Source organism: Saccostrea echinata, unplaced genomic scaffold (assembly GCF_033153115.1).
Source record: "Saccostrea echinata isolate AGI-Se365-2 ecotype Australia unplaced genomic scaffold, CSIRO_AGI_Sech_v1 ptg000014l, whole genome shotgun sequence".
NCBI classification, from domain to species: domain Eukaryota; kingdom Metazoa; phylum Mollusca; class Bivalvia; order Ostreida; family Ostreidae; genus Saccostrea; species Saccostrea echinata.
The window spans coordinates 14,506,491-14,523,076 of record NW_026889763.1 but is presented as its reverse complement, the minus strand read 5'-3'; the positions used below and the strand labels follow the sequence as shown (position 1 = coordinate 14,523,076).

The following is a 16,586-nucleotide window of genomic DNA, read 5'->3' as shown; positions in this document are numbered from 1 at the left end:
CTATAAATACTTACAAAGACTAAGATAAATACCAGTGCTTACCCAGACACCTGATGACGTCCAGTCTCCCGTTGTCACTGGACTGTTTAAGATTCTTGGCAATGTCTTTCTGATCCACCATGTGATCAATCAATTTCCTCACCTCCTCCTCCCCGGCCACATATCCCCTCCCCACGTCATAGCCATAACTTAGATGTTTACTGATTTGTCGCTTCAGGAGCTTCACCACCAATGGCATCAGGGGCTAAAAATTAAATGCCATACATTCTGACTCAGCTAGTGAATATACACCCTGTTTTGATACTTTATTATCCCCTTGGAAGAAAGTTGGAGGGGAAAAAGTAAGGTGGGGGGAGTGTGTACATAAAAAAAGTTACGCAAGTAATAATTTACATGTATATCAGGAATGGGGGTGGGGGTTCAGTATGTGCAAAAACAGAAGTTACACAAGTAATATTTTATATCGGGAGAGAAGTACTCTTTTGCGAGGGGATGCTTTGCATGGCGGTGCCCTTGTTTGTTTTATCTTTCTTTTGTTGATTTTATTGTTAATACCAACCTCTAGAAGTCTGAAGAGTCTGATGATTCTGAAGAGCATGAAGATGACGATGACCACAGTCACAACTTTCCTATCATCATCGTACACTGCCGGGAGGGTGAATCCCACGATTATATCCACAATACCTATAGAGATGATGGTCAGACACAAATTGTTCCAGCCATTCCTGATGTACTCATGTCTCTGGACAAGCACCTGTCACAGTATACCAGATAATTATTGAAATGAAACCACAATGAATTAAGCTTTGACATCATTAGAAAGTTGTCACCAACAATAATACAAATGTGAAAATAAAAGCAGTACAGTGATTTTACCTTTGCAATACACTCCATGATGTATAACGCCACAAACATGACATTGAGGCTGCGGAAGATGTTACGTTTGTCCTTCCACGCAGAGTGATACTGACAGACAATGGAGAAGGCAACGTTAACCATGTCAATGACAATGATGGAGACCATAGTGATATAGAAAGCTTGGTGTTGGGTGATGTGATACAAATGGCGGAGAATCGGAGACTTTGGGCGGGGAATATCTACTCCACCTATCAGCTTGATGAGATAGCTTTTCTGAAATTTATAATCAGGGAAATAATATCATTACATCTTTCACAAGTGTTACCAAAAAAAAAGTTTACTTTATGTACTATCCATTCATTCTGCATAGACCCAATAAACAATTTATTTCCATAATGTGTAAAGCATTCAATACATGTATTCCTGTTTACTTACTAAATTTTCATAAAACTTTGGTACATCCCAACTTTTCTTTATTTCATCAACATCTATGAATCTGAAATAATAATTGGAATGACAGGTTAGAATTTGTTTCTCAGGATGAAGTAATGGCTACATCAATCAGTCCTTGCCTTCTGTGCTTACTTTCCCTGCTTGTCTGCTGACGTGTCCGTACAGTCATGTAACTTCCTGACGGCTTCTCTTGACAGCATCCCTTGTTCAAACTGTCTCCAGTAACTCATCTAAAATAAACAAGCTTTAAATTATTTTTATTTGTTACTTTTCATATGATTTTCAAGTCTCCAGTATTATTTTTAGAGATTTCATTTTTGAATATTGGAATTTTTTTCACAGTTAGCATATGTTCTCCTGTTATTGACAAAGGTAGACTATCATATGCCAAACTCCTCTCAATTAACAGGGGTTGAAATAAACGGTAGTCTGACACCCAGGGCTAGTCATTTTAAGACTCAGGCTAGCTAATTTAAATGTAACAATATTCCGTCGGGCAAGCAGATTGGAAAAAAAATTCTTTCACATTAAACCGGGCTGTATATGTAAAAGCACCTCCAAATTCATTTTTGAATCTTAGAATTTGTTATTTTTGTATTTTGAGGCACACTGATTCATTATGTATCTTCTCTGCTTTAAGCATTCTGAGGAGGGCTTTGTTGGTCATTTCACTACATACATTCTTTGCTTTGAGCAACCTGGGGAGGGCTTTGTTGGTCATTTTACTACATACCTTCTCTGCTTTGAGCATTCTGAGGACGGCTTCGTTGGTCATTTCTCGTAGTTCCTTCCTGGTATACTGAGCGGGGAGTTTGGCATCACACTCGGGACAGATGGAGTTTGGTCGGATGTCAAGGGAATCCTCCACATCTGCTTCCTCCTCCGTTGTTTTATACGGATCTTCTATCTCACAGCTTTTCTCCACTACATCCCAATCAGCATCAGCCAAAAATCTAAACACATAACGATTTAGTCATGTACATTTACTACTTGTAGGACTATACTCATGTATTTATACATGATCACATTTACCATGCTGTGCAGGGTTGTACAAAGGAAGAAACGCAAAGTGTATGAAGGGACATGTCAGCAGTTTGAACGTATATATACAGGAGTTTTTAGTGGGTCACATTACATGACCCTGTATAATGCCATTGTACAATCAGTTGTTGAGCATGGGCTTTTGATTACATGTATAATTTTGCCTCATATCCAAACACAAGGCAAAACTTTGTTGAATGATGTGTAACAGGGACTTGAACCCGGGCCCCCTGAATCTCCAGTCAGGTGCTCTACCAACTGAGCTATCTGGCCACCGGTGATTGAAGCCGTCTGACCACTGCAGATTTGAATAATAGACACATCATTTTACACACTTTCATACATTAGTTCCTACATGCAGTCAAACCTTGATATCTCAAACTCAATGGGACCAAGAAAAAACTTCAAGATATCTAAGGATTCGAAATATCAATGAGGCCTCTTACTACATTAGTGATGGTGCAGTAGTAGTCATACCCTGCTACAAATCAATGAGCCCTCTTACTACATTAGTGATGGGGCAGTAGTTGTTATACCCTGCTACAAATCATTGAGGCCTCTTACTACATTAGTGATGGGGCAGCAATTGTTACACACTGTCACTGCTACAACGAGCCCTCTTACTACATTAATGATGGGGCAGCAGTTGTTATACCCTGCTACAAATCATTGAGGCCTCTTTATACTACATTATTGATGGGGCAATTAGGGTTGTCACAGTTCCAAAATTTTTTGGGTCGGGTAGGTTCTGTAAATTTTCGGTTCGGTTTCGGGTTTTTCGGGTCGGTTATTTACATCTATTTTAAACCTTAATTTCATGAATTTAACTTGAAAAATCTTTATTTGTTACATTAAATTTACATTGAAAACAAGTCTTAACCATGTGAACGTCTAGACATCGGTGACTTGGCCTACTATTAGCCACAATCTGACCATTCCTGCTCGTTTTGATAATTATCTAATGCTCCCGTGACAAGTGTTTTGTCATGGAATGAAGTAGATTTCAGTTGTGATGTTTATTTATCACTGTTATAGTCATCATTCCTTTGATTTCGAGGCCATTTTTTGGACTGAACAGACTCTAATATATAAACCAGACCTGAACCGAAATCTGGAAAAATGGAACCGGAACCGAACTGAACAACTTGGACCGCAGTTCTCGGTTATTTCGGGTACTCGTAACAGCCCTAGGGGCAATAGTAAGTATATCCTGCTATGAGGCCCTTACCTGTCTGATTTTAACATGTTCAATGTCTTCTCCCTCATGTCCTGCATAAATCTCAGAGAATTAGCCATGGACATTTTCTTTGCGGGGGAAATGTCACTCATGCCTGCAATAGGTAAATATTAACAAAATACATTCTTATTTGTAGCTCTTATTTCTTCTGCATTATATTTCTAGTAAAAATTGCAGAAAATATAAAAAGTTTAAAAATAGAAAGTGAGAGAGTAAATGGGCGAATCTCAATCAGTCAAGTCCGTGAATAGAGCTTAATTTCTCTCACATGAACTAAAAAATAGCTAAAGATCATTGTGAGGCATGAAGTGAATATTCTTCCTTAAAAGCATGTATCATAATTTATACAAGTTTCTGCACATCTTACCCAAGGCTTTAAGAAGAGCTGAGCAGGTTGTAGCATTGATTAACAGAGTCAGAAACACTATCCCAGAAACATGGATCAGAACCTGAAAGAGGAACATACCATTCAAATATCACAAAGCAATTGTACTCAGTCTCTACTGGAAATCATATTGAATAAATCACAAAATCTCTGATGAGACTGTAACTCTACTGAAATGAACTTAATTATAATAGTCAGTAAAAATAAAATTAACCCTTGAATTTTATCATTTCTTTTTGAGTTAAACATTAAAAAAGAGTTATTTTACATAATGTTTTCTACACTGTCTTCAAACCAGACCAAAACAAAAGGAGGAAAAACACAGACATTATGTGAACAATCTATAGTACTTACTCGAATGCCAACAGTCTCAGAGTCAATTTCATCATGGTGGGCCACCTGTAGGGCTAGGGCAAGCCCGACTGCCCCCCTTAATCCTCCCCAGGTCATCACCATTCCCTCCTGCCAGGACAATCCGTACCCTGTGTGCTTCAGGATTGGGCTGAAGATTGCAATCACAAGTCCTCTACAACAGATATGGATAAAACCAACCCTAACTCAATAGTCCAAGAAGGCTGAAACCACGTGAAAATGATAAATTCAAAAATCTTTGTACACAGGATCCATCTGTAGATACTACAAACTAAAATTGGTTGAAATTGTTTCAGCCAATTCAGAAAAAAATGTTCTTACAAATGACATATGAGAACCATAGCAATAGGTCATCTGAGTGACCTTTGGTGACCTAAAAATTTATAATTATGCTTTAAACTAAGGCAATGTCTGTAAGCTTCAATTCATAAAAAAATTTCAATCGACTTTTGTTAATTTTGTCATGTTGATGATGTCAAGAAAATGCCATAAAGTAACAAGAGGCCCATGGGCCACATCGCTCACCTGAGCACATTGGCTAGGCAAAAGCACAATCAGTTCGGGGGGGGGGGGGGGGGGGGGGGGCTTAAATGGCTTGAATTTTAAACTACCTGATGATGCTTCCATGTCAATATAACAAATGGCTTTGTTGTACTTGAGAAGATTTTTTTTAAAAATTCCCATATATTCCTTTGTAAAAATTTGATCCCTCATTGTGGCTCCTCCCTATCCCAGGGGTCATCATTTGAACAATCTTGAATCTACACTACCTGAGGATGCTTCCATATCAATATGACTAAACATAGCTTTTCTGTTCTTGAGAAGAAATATTTTTTCTATATGTTCTTATGTAAAACTTTCCATCCCCCATTGGGCCCCATCCTACCCCTGGGGGTCATCATTTGAACAAAATTGAATCTACACTACCTGAGGATGCTTCCATATCAATATGACTAAACATAGCTTTTCTGTTCTTCAGAAGAAGATATTTTCCTTTATATTTCTATGTAAAACTTTGATCCTCCATTGTGGCTCCGCCCTACCCCCGGGGGTCATGGTTTGAACAAACTTGAATCTACACTACCTGAGGATGCTTCCATATCAATATGACTAAACATAGCTTTTCTGTTCTTGAGAAGAAATATTTTTTCTATATGTTCTTATGTAAAACTTTCCATCCCCCATTGGGCCCCACCCTACCCCTGGGGGTCATCATTTGAACAAAATTGAATCTACACTACCTGAGGATGCTTCCATATCAAAATGACTAATCATGGTTTGCAGTTCTTCAGAAGAAGACATTTTCCTTTATATTTCTATGCAAAACTTTGATCCTCCATTGTGGCCCCGCCCTACCCCCAGAGGCCATGGTTTAATCAAATTTGAATCTACACTACCTGAGGATGCTTCCATATCAATATGACTCATCATGGCTTGCTGTTCTTGAGAAGAAGATTTTTAAAGATTTTTCCTTTATATTTCTATGTAAAACTTTGATCCTCCATTGCAGCCCCGCCCTACCCCCGGGGGTCATGGTTTGAACAAACTTGAATCTACACTACCTGAGGATGCTTCCATATAAATATGCCTCATCATAGCTTTGCTGTTCTTGAGAAGAAGATTTTTAAAGATTTTTCCTATATATTTCTATGTAAAACTTTGATCCTCCATTGTGGCCCCGCCCTACCCCCGGGGGTCAAGATTTGAACAAATTTGAATCTACACTACCTGAGGATGCTTCCATATAAATATGATTCATCATGGCTTGGCTGTTCTTGAGAAGAAGATTTTTAAAGATTTTTCCTATATATTTCTATGTAAAACTTTGATCCTCCATTGTGGCCCCGCCCTACCCCTGGGGGTCATGATTTGAACAAACTTGAATCTACACTACCTCAGAATGCTTCCATATAAATATGACTCATCATGGCTTTGCTGTTCTTGAGAAGAAGATTTTTAAAGATTTTTCCTATATATTTCTATGTAAAACTTTGATCCTCCATTGTGGCCCCGCCCTACCCCCGGGGGTCATGATTTGAACAAACTTGAATCTACACTACCTCAGGATGCTTCCATATAAATATGACTCATCATGGCTTTGCTGTTCTTGAGAAGAAGATTTTTAAAGATTTTTCCTATATATTTCTATGTAAAACTTTGATCCTCCATTGCAGCCCCGCCCTACCCCCCGGGGTCATGATTTGAACAAACTTGAATGTACACTACCTAAGGATGCTTCCACATGAGTTTCATCTTTCCTGGCCCTATGGTTCTTGAGAAGAAGATTTTTAAATGATGCCATTATTTTTTCAGTAATTCCTAATTATCTCCCCTTGAAAGAGGGCGTGACCCTTCATTTGAACAAACTTGAATCCCCTTTACCCAAGGATACTTTGTGGCAAGTTTGGTTGAAATTGGCCCAGTGGTTCTTGAGAAGAAGTTGAAAATGTGAAAAGTTTACAGACGGACAGACAGACGGACAGACAGACGGACTACAGACAAAATGTGATCAGAAAAGCTCACTTGAGCTTTCAGCTCAGGTGAGCTAAAAAATTAAATGAATAGATGTTGTAATTCCTTAGTTTCTTGAAACATGTATTAATTTCATTCAGTCATTATATTTTACCAATAATTAGAATACATATTTTACTACTGAAGTTTTGCATTGTTACACTTTTTGATTTTTGGAAAGATTAATTAATACATTAAACCCCTTGCTCTAATGTCCTTCTTTTTTTGTAGGTTTCTTTTTATCAAACTGTTTTCCTCATTTTGCTTGTGATCATTGGACAAAATTATAATGAATAAAGGACAAAAAATAGTATACCAAGTCAAGAAGGACTACTGACATTTATTTACATATAAGATCCTTTCCCCCACTGTATGGTACACCTGTATCAGTCAGCAGTTAAGTTAATATTCAGTGTTTAAAAGCCACATCTCACCTGACAGTCACGTATACCTGGACACTTACATTACAGACAGGTAACTATGCTCTGATGTATGGGGTCATTAACATACAACACAGACATTTAATTGTTGTTTATTTAATTACCTGCACTTAAGATAACGACCTCATTTTTCAAACTCCTCTAACGAAAATATAACAGCTCCCAACAGTCAATTGTTAATATGTATGACCCTTTACGTTGTTCTAAAGTTCTTGTTTTTCATAAGATTCTGTCCCTTCTTTTTAAGTCAAAATTTTCAATGAAAAGGAGTACATTTTCATAACAATAATCTTTCCCTTGTCACCATTTCAGCTAAATAAATGCCTTATTTAAAAATTCTCTGAGTTGCAGAGACAGACCTGACACCGATAAATGGAGACACTATTGGGTGATCTGTGAATCCCACTGTCAATATAAATCGTGATGTAGCAACATGCTTTGTTGTCTTACATAAGATATATGCTTTGTTACTGAATAAATCTCCATCAGAAATTATAGTTACTTAGGGAAAAATGAAATTTAAACCCACAATTTATAGTTTAAATTTTTATGTCGATGATGTCATAGCAATTCATATGCTAGAAAATATGATATATAGCATGTCAAATTTATTCCAAAATGTATTAAAAATACGTACCTGATGACAAATATTCCAAAGTAAAGAGCAAACATATAAAACCAGTCAATGCCATGGATTTCAAAAATAGCTTTTTCTGCGATCACCATGCCAACAATGATGAAAATGAGGGTGTTAGCAATGTATGCCAATGTCTCCCAAAACCTGATATAATAGAAAAAGTTACTCATCAATAAAAAAGGAATTTTAGAATAGTTTATGCATAGAAACCTTGTTCAAACATGCACATGTAGATTATCATCAAATAGAAAAATCTTATATTATGACAATAATCTTAAGTTATGGACAAATTCTTACAGAATTTTCTTAACTTAAAAATTACTCCTCAAAAAACAAGCATTCTGAGAGTATTGCACTAGCAATACTAGTCCCCTACCGGCAAGTGTAATCTGGTTCCCGCTAAAATTGAAAATGCCATAATTCCGTCAAAAATCAATGAAGCGGAATGAAATGAAAATTTGATCTATTACTCATCAAGGTAAAGTCACATACCAAAAATCAGCTCAATATCTGCAAGCGTTTAGAAAAAAGTGTGAAAAACCAAGTGGGACAGACTGACAGACAGACAGAGGGACAGCTAGACAGACAGATGGACAGACAGACAGATGGACAGACAGACTCAGAGGAAACCTATAGTCTCCTCCAGTTTCACCGGTAGGGGACTAATAATGACTTAGTGTTCAAACAAATATGGTAAAGGTGTGCCTATACTCAGAATATTAAAACTATGAGTTTTGTTTCAATATGCCATAATTAACCTCCAAACATATTCATATCCATACATGTGTCTACACATACATATAAACATGTATATTTCCTTGAATTTGTTAATTTTCATAAAATTCCATAACATTGCGTTAACTTGTTCTATAAATTTCTGTGTCTGTATACCTGTGTAAAAAGTGTTCCACCTCTGGGCTGATCATGGTTTTCTCTGAGTTCATGGTGACCCCCAGGACCACAGTGGCGAGTACCCCTGACACACCCAGGTGCTCCTCCCCTGCAAATATATAAAGGACTTACCCATTAGTAATCAATTGCTGTCAGAATATGATTAAAAACAATCACTGATTTGTACAAATACTGCAAACATACTTATTTTAGTGGTAATCATATTTTTGCACTTTTCACACTGCCTCATGTCTGCTTATTCATTTAATATACACTAATGCATGATTCAAACTAATACATTGCCGCTTCGCAAAAATCAAGTGCACTAATGATTGCACTTATCAGCTGAAGAGGAAGACTGCACTAATTTTGAGAAAGTGTGCTAAATTATGTACATTTACATTAGATTTGTAGCACTATAACATTCCAACATAGAAAATGAATAATCTTACTCAAGTATATAGATTTACTAATTACTTATCTATATAGAATTATTTTACTTACCTACATAGAATTAGTAATTACTTATATAGAATTACTAATTACTTACCTATATAGAATAACTTATCTATATAGAATTATTTTACTTACCTACATAGAATTAGTAATTACTTATATAGAGTTACTTTACTTACTTATATAGAATTACTTTACTTACCTATATAGAATTACTTTACTTAGCTATATAGAATAACTTTACTTACCTACATAGAATTAGTATTTACTTATATAAAATTACTAATTACTTATATAGAATTACTTTACTTACTTTTATAGAATTACTTTACTTACTTATATAGAATTACTTTACTTACCTTTATAAAATTACTTTACTTGCCTGTATATAATAACTTAACCTACCTATATAGAATTAGTAATTACTTATATAGAATTACTTTACTTACCTATATAGAATTACTTTACTTACCTATATAGAAGGTAAGGTATGTAGAGGCGAGGGTGATAGTAATTTCTACCAGAGCATCATTGAACACTCGAGACAAACAGAACAAGGTGATTTTTGCCACAAAATATCCCCACAATGGACCCCCTAGGGCAACCTGCAGGAACTCTACTACGATATCCCCACCTACAAAATAAAGAGCATTTATCAAATAAACAGAAGATAGATTGACTTTATTTATATAAACTCTCAACTATTGTTCATAATTGTGTTTACCTTAACCAAAAAAGATTCTTAAACTTACAACAAGGTTGTTTACACATTGAAATTTCAACATATATACATGTATGCACTCTGCTATTAAAACAAAGTTACACTTTCAAAATTTCAATAACAAAAAAATATAATAATAAAAAAAAAATCAGTAAAAATTCTACCACCAATACTGATATTTGGGAGGAAAGCATCTTACCAATATCTTCAGAAGCAATACAGAATTAAATATGCAATCTAATAGTAAGTAAATGTTCAAAATGGCAAAAACCAATGAAAGCAGCAAAAGTGATAATGTCAAAAATAAAACAATTGTTATTGTTACCAGTAAGTCCTTCTTCTGATGTGGCCATCTTAATAAAGACATTATAGAACACAATGGCTGCCCCATCATTGACTAGTGACTCCCCCTCTACTACCATAGCCAGCTGTTTGGAGGCACCTATAAGTAGGGGAAAAAAATCAATCTAGGAAATACATTCAAATAGAATGAAAAAGCAGTCAGTATAACTCTGAAAAATATTAAATTGGATTAATTTGCCAATACAGAGCACTCACAGTCAGGACATAACATGGTCTGTGGTGTGAAGAATAGAACCGCATTGAGTGGGAACTTATCTAGATCTCTAAGCAGAACAACCATTGCTACAGGGTCTGTAGCATAGAGAATAAAAACAAACTGGGTTATGACTTATCTTGATCTCTGAGAAGTGCCACCACAGCTACAGGGTCTATAGCACTTAGAATGGAACCATATTGGGTGGCAACTTATCTATATCTCTAAGCAGACTCATCATAGCTACAGACTTACCATAGCTACAGGGTTTGTTGCACTAAAAATTAAATTAAATTGAGTGGTAACTTATCTAGATCTCTGAACAGAACCACCTAAACCACAGAGTCTGTAGCACAGAGAACAGAACCGCACTTAGTTGTGACTTATTAAAATGTCCGAAGAGTGCTGCCACAGCTAAAGGGTCTGTAGCACAGAAAATGGAACCACACTGGGTTATGTCTGAGCAGAACCACCATGGCTACAGGATCTGTAGCACAGAGAATTGGAACATCACTGAGTCTTGACTTACCTAGATCTCTGAGCTGAGCCACCACAGCTTCAGGGTCTATTAGCACACAGAGAATGGAACCACATTGAGTGGTGACAAGCAATCTAGATTTCTGTGCAGACTCACCATAGATACAGAGGATGGAAAAACTTTTAAAGGTGCCTTACCTAGATCTCTGAGGAGAGCCACGACAGCCACAGGGTCTGTAGCACTGAGAATACAGCCAAACATCATTCCTATGTTCCAGTCCCAGTCATAAGTAAATAAAAACCTAGCCAGCAGACAAGTGAACAGGGATGCCAATGCTACAATGGAACAAATAACCGATTCATTTAGACATTGCTACATGTACAACTTTGACTGTGATGGATTTAAAACATTCATGTATTGTCTGGAGATTAAAAAATTGTCAAATCATGTGAGTACAAATAACTTTGATGTTGTACATAACAAGATAAAAAAAAAGTTTATTCAATCTGTACCAACAGAAGTTAACAAGCAGGATGGTCAACCATTTCTTTAAATGACAACATACACAAGATCGGGAACTGAAGTTTTGCAATTGTAAATTAAAGTTTGAAATAAATGTTCTTTTCTTTTACTTACCCAGTCCTGGAATAGCCAAAAGTAACACCTGAATAAAAGTTTTCATAAATGTGTGGACCTCCATCCCAAAAGCTGATTCAAAGATAAGAACTGGTAGAAATATAAACAGTAACAGATGAGGGTCAGTCTCCACAACTCTGGCGTAGGCATGGACTGTGGTGTTGTTAGTGGACAACAGTCCAAACAGAATACCCAAAACTAGCAACACAACAGTGTAGGGCAACTGGATCTTCAAACCATGTATAATCTGTCTCACCAGAGCTGGAAATGAAGTTTAGTCATAAAATATACAAAACAAGTTTATTTTGATCTTGACAAACATCTGTTACATTTTCTTTAACTGAAGTGGTTCATAATATAAATCTTTCATCACTTGTTTCAAAAGCTAGCCTAATGTACTTCTTTGTACAAGAACTTGGCTCAGTAATAACGATTAATTAATTAATCATTCACAAATCTTTTGGCCTTGGTACCTTTGTCTGTTTTTGAAGCTGTGTTTCTGTACAAGTAGCTCGCTAGTCTTTAAAAAAAATTGGATGGACGACCAATTCTTTTCTGACCAGTGAGGTACAGATTTTCCATTCACGAATCAACTTTTGCTGTTATTTATTTTGTGAATTGCTATCTAAACTGAATAGTAGAGGTATTAAGATAACGATTTAACTTACCTCCCAATGCACAGGAAAAGAATATGAAGAAAATGATGTTGAGGGCCCCGTGTGATTCATCGGTATGATAAATGATTGTCGGCGCTTGAGTTGTGTTTGTTAATGAAATATTCACTGTGGTTGATATGTTTGAAAAATTCGACATAATGGATTTTTTCCTCCGTCACCTCTTTACAATATTGTGGTATGACTTATTCTGCAAAAATTGAAAACAACACATTGTTGACATTTCACCGGAAGAAGAAATATAACGTCATCTCTATCATGACTGTGACGTCACGATATCCTTGGGTACACATTTCTCTCACCTATAACGCTTTCAAAGGTGCGTGGTGAAGGGACACCCCCACCTTCGCATTCTGTACCCCAACGGTTCTTTGACCTTTTTTTCAAAAAATACTTTTCTATGTCACATTCACAAAGTACCACAATTGAAAAATCCTAATATAACCTAAAATTAATATTTCATAAAAATTCACACTCTCTTAAGAATGCTAAAAGTGTTCTCTGAAATAGTATCAGAGAGTGTGAATTTTTTTATATAAAAGATTAATTTCAATATTTAGGATTTTTAAATTGTAATACTTTGCATTATAGTAAAATCTAAATCATAGAAAAATATTTTATGAAAAAAAGTCGAAGAACCCGGATCGGAATGCTGGGGGGGGGGGGGTGTCCGTCCCCCAAGCACTTGTGATCTGTATGTATTTCCTCCTCATCTTTCTTTTGCTGAAATTTAGAATTCTTGGCTATCTTAATACACTAAAATTACGAAATTTCAGTAGATCCGCGTTCAAAATTCTTAAGGATGAACTTAATAGCCACAATGTGGAATTCTTTATCTATGCAAGTTTTGTGACAACTCTCATATACATTTTTAAAATACCTGTAACAGGAAAGGAGAAAATGCGACAGGCAAGACCAGAATTCGACCCCCCCCCCCAAACAAGATCAAAATTTGGCCAGTCTATCCCGACCGCCTCATACCTCTGACCAAATTGTGCATGGGTTTGTAAAACAATTAACGGCGGTTCTTACCGATGGCCAATATTACTCTCACTGGACATGTAGTATTATAAACATGAACTATATATATACGGCGTGAATGACAACATCGTTTGTGATAATAATCATTATGTTATAGAGGATGAATTCAGTGGCGTATTTAAGGGGGCGCAAACCCCCCCCCCCTTCAAAAAAAAAATTGTTAAAATTAGCGTTTACAAATTATAGTTTCGTGAAAAATGTAAAATGTCTACTCGGTAGACCTCGTTTTTACCCTACAAAATCTCTAGAATCCAGGAGCTTCAGCGGGCTTCACCCCTTGGGCCCCCGACCCCAGACCCCCTGCCTACTTTTGCGCCCCTACCTTCAATTCCCGAATCCGCGCCTGGAATTTATATATTTTTCAGCGCATAAATATTTTTCATTTGCAACGTGTCATAAGAAGTATAATTCTAAAATACTTTTATATATTGTTAATAAGATGAGAAAATATAATCCCACTTTAAGATTTAATTGGCAACAATAGTTTACAGTACTTGCGTGTTCTAATTTTCACAAAATCAAAATTCATGTTGATAACACTTTTGCAAAAATGTGCCTCTTAAAAAAAATGATGAAAGAAAGTAGCAGGTCTTTATATAACCTTAATATTGAATAATCTAAACAAGATGTTGCTTTAAGGGATCGTCAGAAAAGTCTTAAAAATATAAGATCACTTCTAGAAGTAAAAGTTTTGAATTTCTTAAATTGCAAAGCTATCCATAACAATATTTTAATTTACAATCGTAAGAATTCTTTAAATAGGCGAATAACAATTTTTATATCTGATACATGTACATATTTCTATTTCTCACAGGATTTTATTTTTACTAAAAAAAGAAGTATGCAGTAAATATTGGTAAAATAAAAACTTACCAATCTCTCAAACGCGATGATGAATATTTTTTTTTAGAGTCTTTTAAATATATCTCAGTTAAAACATGTCATAGTCCATGCGACTCCGATCCAAAATACATTTGCAAACTACAGCAAAGATTGTTTTCATAAAAATAGTCCAAAATATATAGAGTTTTTAGCTCTTACATTTGCATAATTCGATGTAAACAGATAGATAATACATGAAAATGATAAGTATATGCAACCGCAACTAAAACCCCAGAAAATGAATGGATTTTAATTAATGTGGGGGTTGTTTCGTCATCATGGTGAATTCTTTGATATAGCTAGGTAAGATTAATAAGTATGTTAATAGATTATGTTTATTAATTATTAGACGGTAGAGTACACGTGTTACTACAGATCTAGTAAAAAAAATCTCCTCGAGCGGAAGTGTAGATAATTTCTCGATTTGTGTTCTTGTCAGTAATGTGGCCTCCAATGGCCCAATCAGGAATGCCACAAATGTTACACATGTTTTATTCATACACCGATGATGTCACTTTAATTAAAATCTCCATTGATTAAAATTATACGCTGTAGACTAATAGGAACAAAGCTATCTGTCCCTTCCTGAGAGAGAGAGAGAGAGAGAGAGAGAGAGAGAGAGAGAGAAAATAATATAGGTGTTGTCAAGGCTACATCTGAACGAATGTAAGTCATGTTTAGTCATTAAAAAGTGGCCTTAAATAAGAAAGTTATACCGATAGACCTTTATAAAAGGTAGAGGATTACTTGTTTATGGGGGATAAACCTTCGTTCTATCTGTCTGACATGAAATAAAAACTTTACATGTACATTTATCTTGTGCTTAAAATCTTAAATAACTTTTGATTTTATGTTGATCCTACCTAGATAACAGAGAGCAGATATTTTGGTCATTAATTTTTGTTATACCACAATCTTATAGTCTGTGTATTTTAGCTATATATACTTCATCTTTTAAATAACTTTAAGTGTTTCTTCAAAAAGACGTATGTCCAATTTCAAGAAAATAAATTTGGTTTCAATTGGATAAATAACTTAAAGAAAACAATTTCACTGTAAAGGGAGATATTTTTTCAATAAAGGTAAAATAAAAAAAAACCATATAATGAATTTCAGCTGACAGAGAGGCGATTTTTTAAAGAACAATTAGGAGAGATCTTTAGGAGTTGTGTGACTTCGCAATAAAGAGAACTCTAGCTTACTTTAATTATCAGACATACTAGTATATATATATATACAGTATCAAAAACATATTATCTGAAGAAAACTTAAAAACATCTTTATCATGCATTGCATGTAACATATAGTTTTTGTTATGAACGAAAAGGAAAAATTCTAGATAACCCTTACAATGAAGAAATACATCTATTTAAAGGAAGATTCCAGAACCCGGCATATATTCAGAATAAGTGTTTTATCAGGTACACTAACAAGTTTTGATATATATTTCAAACAATACACAAAAAAGCAATTAAAAGATCGCCACCTCTGAAACATATACATAAAATGTTCAATTTTTTTTTTACTTTTGTGAATTTTTTGAGTTAATATAATATCGACAAAAAATTCATTTTATTACTTAATGTTATGAAGAAACACGGAAAACTTCGTATTTTGAAGCTACCAAGTCCTAATAAATACATAATTGGGTCACCTTTTTTTTTTCTTTTATCAAAAAAGGTGATGTCTTGATGAATTAGTCGGATGTTTTACTGCAGGAATTGTGTTAAAAAACAAAAACAATACTCACCTACAACTGGTAAAAGTAGCAGCTTCACATATTGATTCTTTTTTGTGTGTCACATCCTCTTATTCGCCTATAATACACGATTATGTCCCCTGACTCTAACCGGATAATCCCCGACAGATGTCCTGATTGATGTTCGCGGGTTTTTGTCAATATACAGGCTGTCTTAACCTGTCACGGTTTATCAGACCAACTCAAGAATGATTTCAGCTCGTGTGGAAAAGATGGCCAGGTTTCATTAATTGTACTTGCTGGGCGGAGCCTTTTTATCGCAGTCCTTTGAAAAAATAAAACCTTTCTCCTTGCCAACTGCAGCTACACGTGAAATTAAACTAAGAGTGAAATTAAACTAGAGTATTGAGATCTTGATCTATGGTCATCACAGAAAGAGTGAAACTCTTTCAAGAATATATATTAATTTACCTCAGTGTTCGGATATTGACTCAACATCACAAGAAGTAAATAAGTTGTTGTACAGATGTAATATTTTTTCAAGTTTGAAAAATAAACAGAAACCGATCGAACGTCATTTTAAAAGCAAACATATTTTGCAAAGCAGCAAGAATTCCT

The 16,586-nt window shown here is 35.3% G+C and overlaps 1 protein-coding gene across 3 annotated transcripts in view; it reads right to left on the bottom strand.

Moving 5' to 3' along the window:
• Window positions 1-16,194, bottom strand: part of LOC133186792 (sodium/hydrogen exchanger 10-like) — a 31,793-nt gene extending 15,599 nt beyond the window's left edge. For 2 of the 3 annotated variants that reach the window (XM_061322106.1, XM_061322108.1), the window contains exons 1-16: window positions 12,341-12,581; window positions 11,673-11,933; window positions 11,234-11,371; window positions 10,328-10,444; window positions 9,754-9,915; window positions 8,826-8,934; window positions 7,935-8,078; window positions 4,329-4,500; window positions 3,957-4,038; window positions 3,581-3,683; window positions 2,045-2,264; window positions 1,444-1,541; window positions 1,294-1,354; window positions 877-1,131; window positions 560-754; window positions 43-244 (exon numbers count right to left, since the gene is read on the bottom strand). In XM_061322106.1, coding sequence (XP_061178090.1) covers window positions 43-244; window positions 560-754; window positions 877-1,131; window positions 1,294-1,354; window positions 1,444-1,541; window positions 2,045-2,264; window positions 3,581-3,683; window positions 3,957-4,038; window positions 4,329-4,500; window positions 7,935-8,078; window positions 8,826-8,934; window positions 9,754-9,915; window positions 10,328-10,444; window positions 11,234-11,371; window positions 11,673-11,933; window positions 12,341-12,485 — 2,464 coding nt within the window. In that variant the 5' untranslated portion in view covers window positions 12,486-12,581. Of the gene's footprint in view, window positions 1-42; window positions 245-559; window positions 755-876; window positions 1,132-1,293; window positions 1,355-1,443; window positions 1,542-2,044; window positions 2,265-3,580; window positions 3,684-3,956; window positions 4,039-4,328; window positions 4,501-7,934; window positions 8,079-8,825; window positions 8,935-9,753; window positions 9,916-10,327; window positions 10,445-11,233; window positions 11,372-11,672; window positions 11,934-12,340; window positions 12,582-16,019 lie in introns of those variants that run through there. The other variant, XM_061322107.1, reaches the window with a different exon arrangement.
• Between the last annotated feature and the right edge of the window lie 392 nt (window positions 16,195-16,586).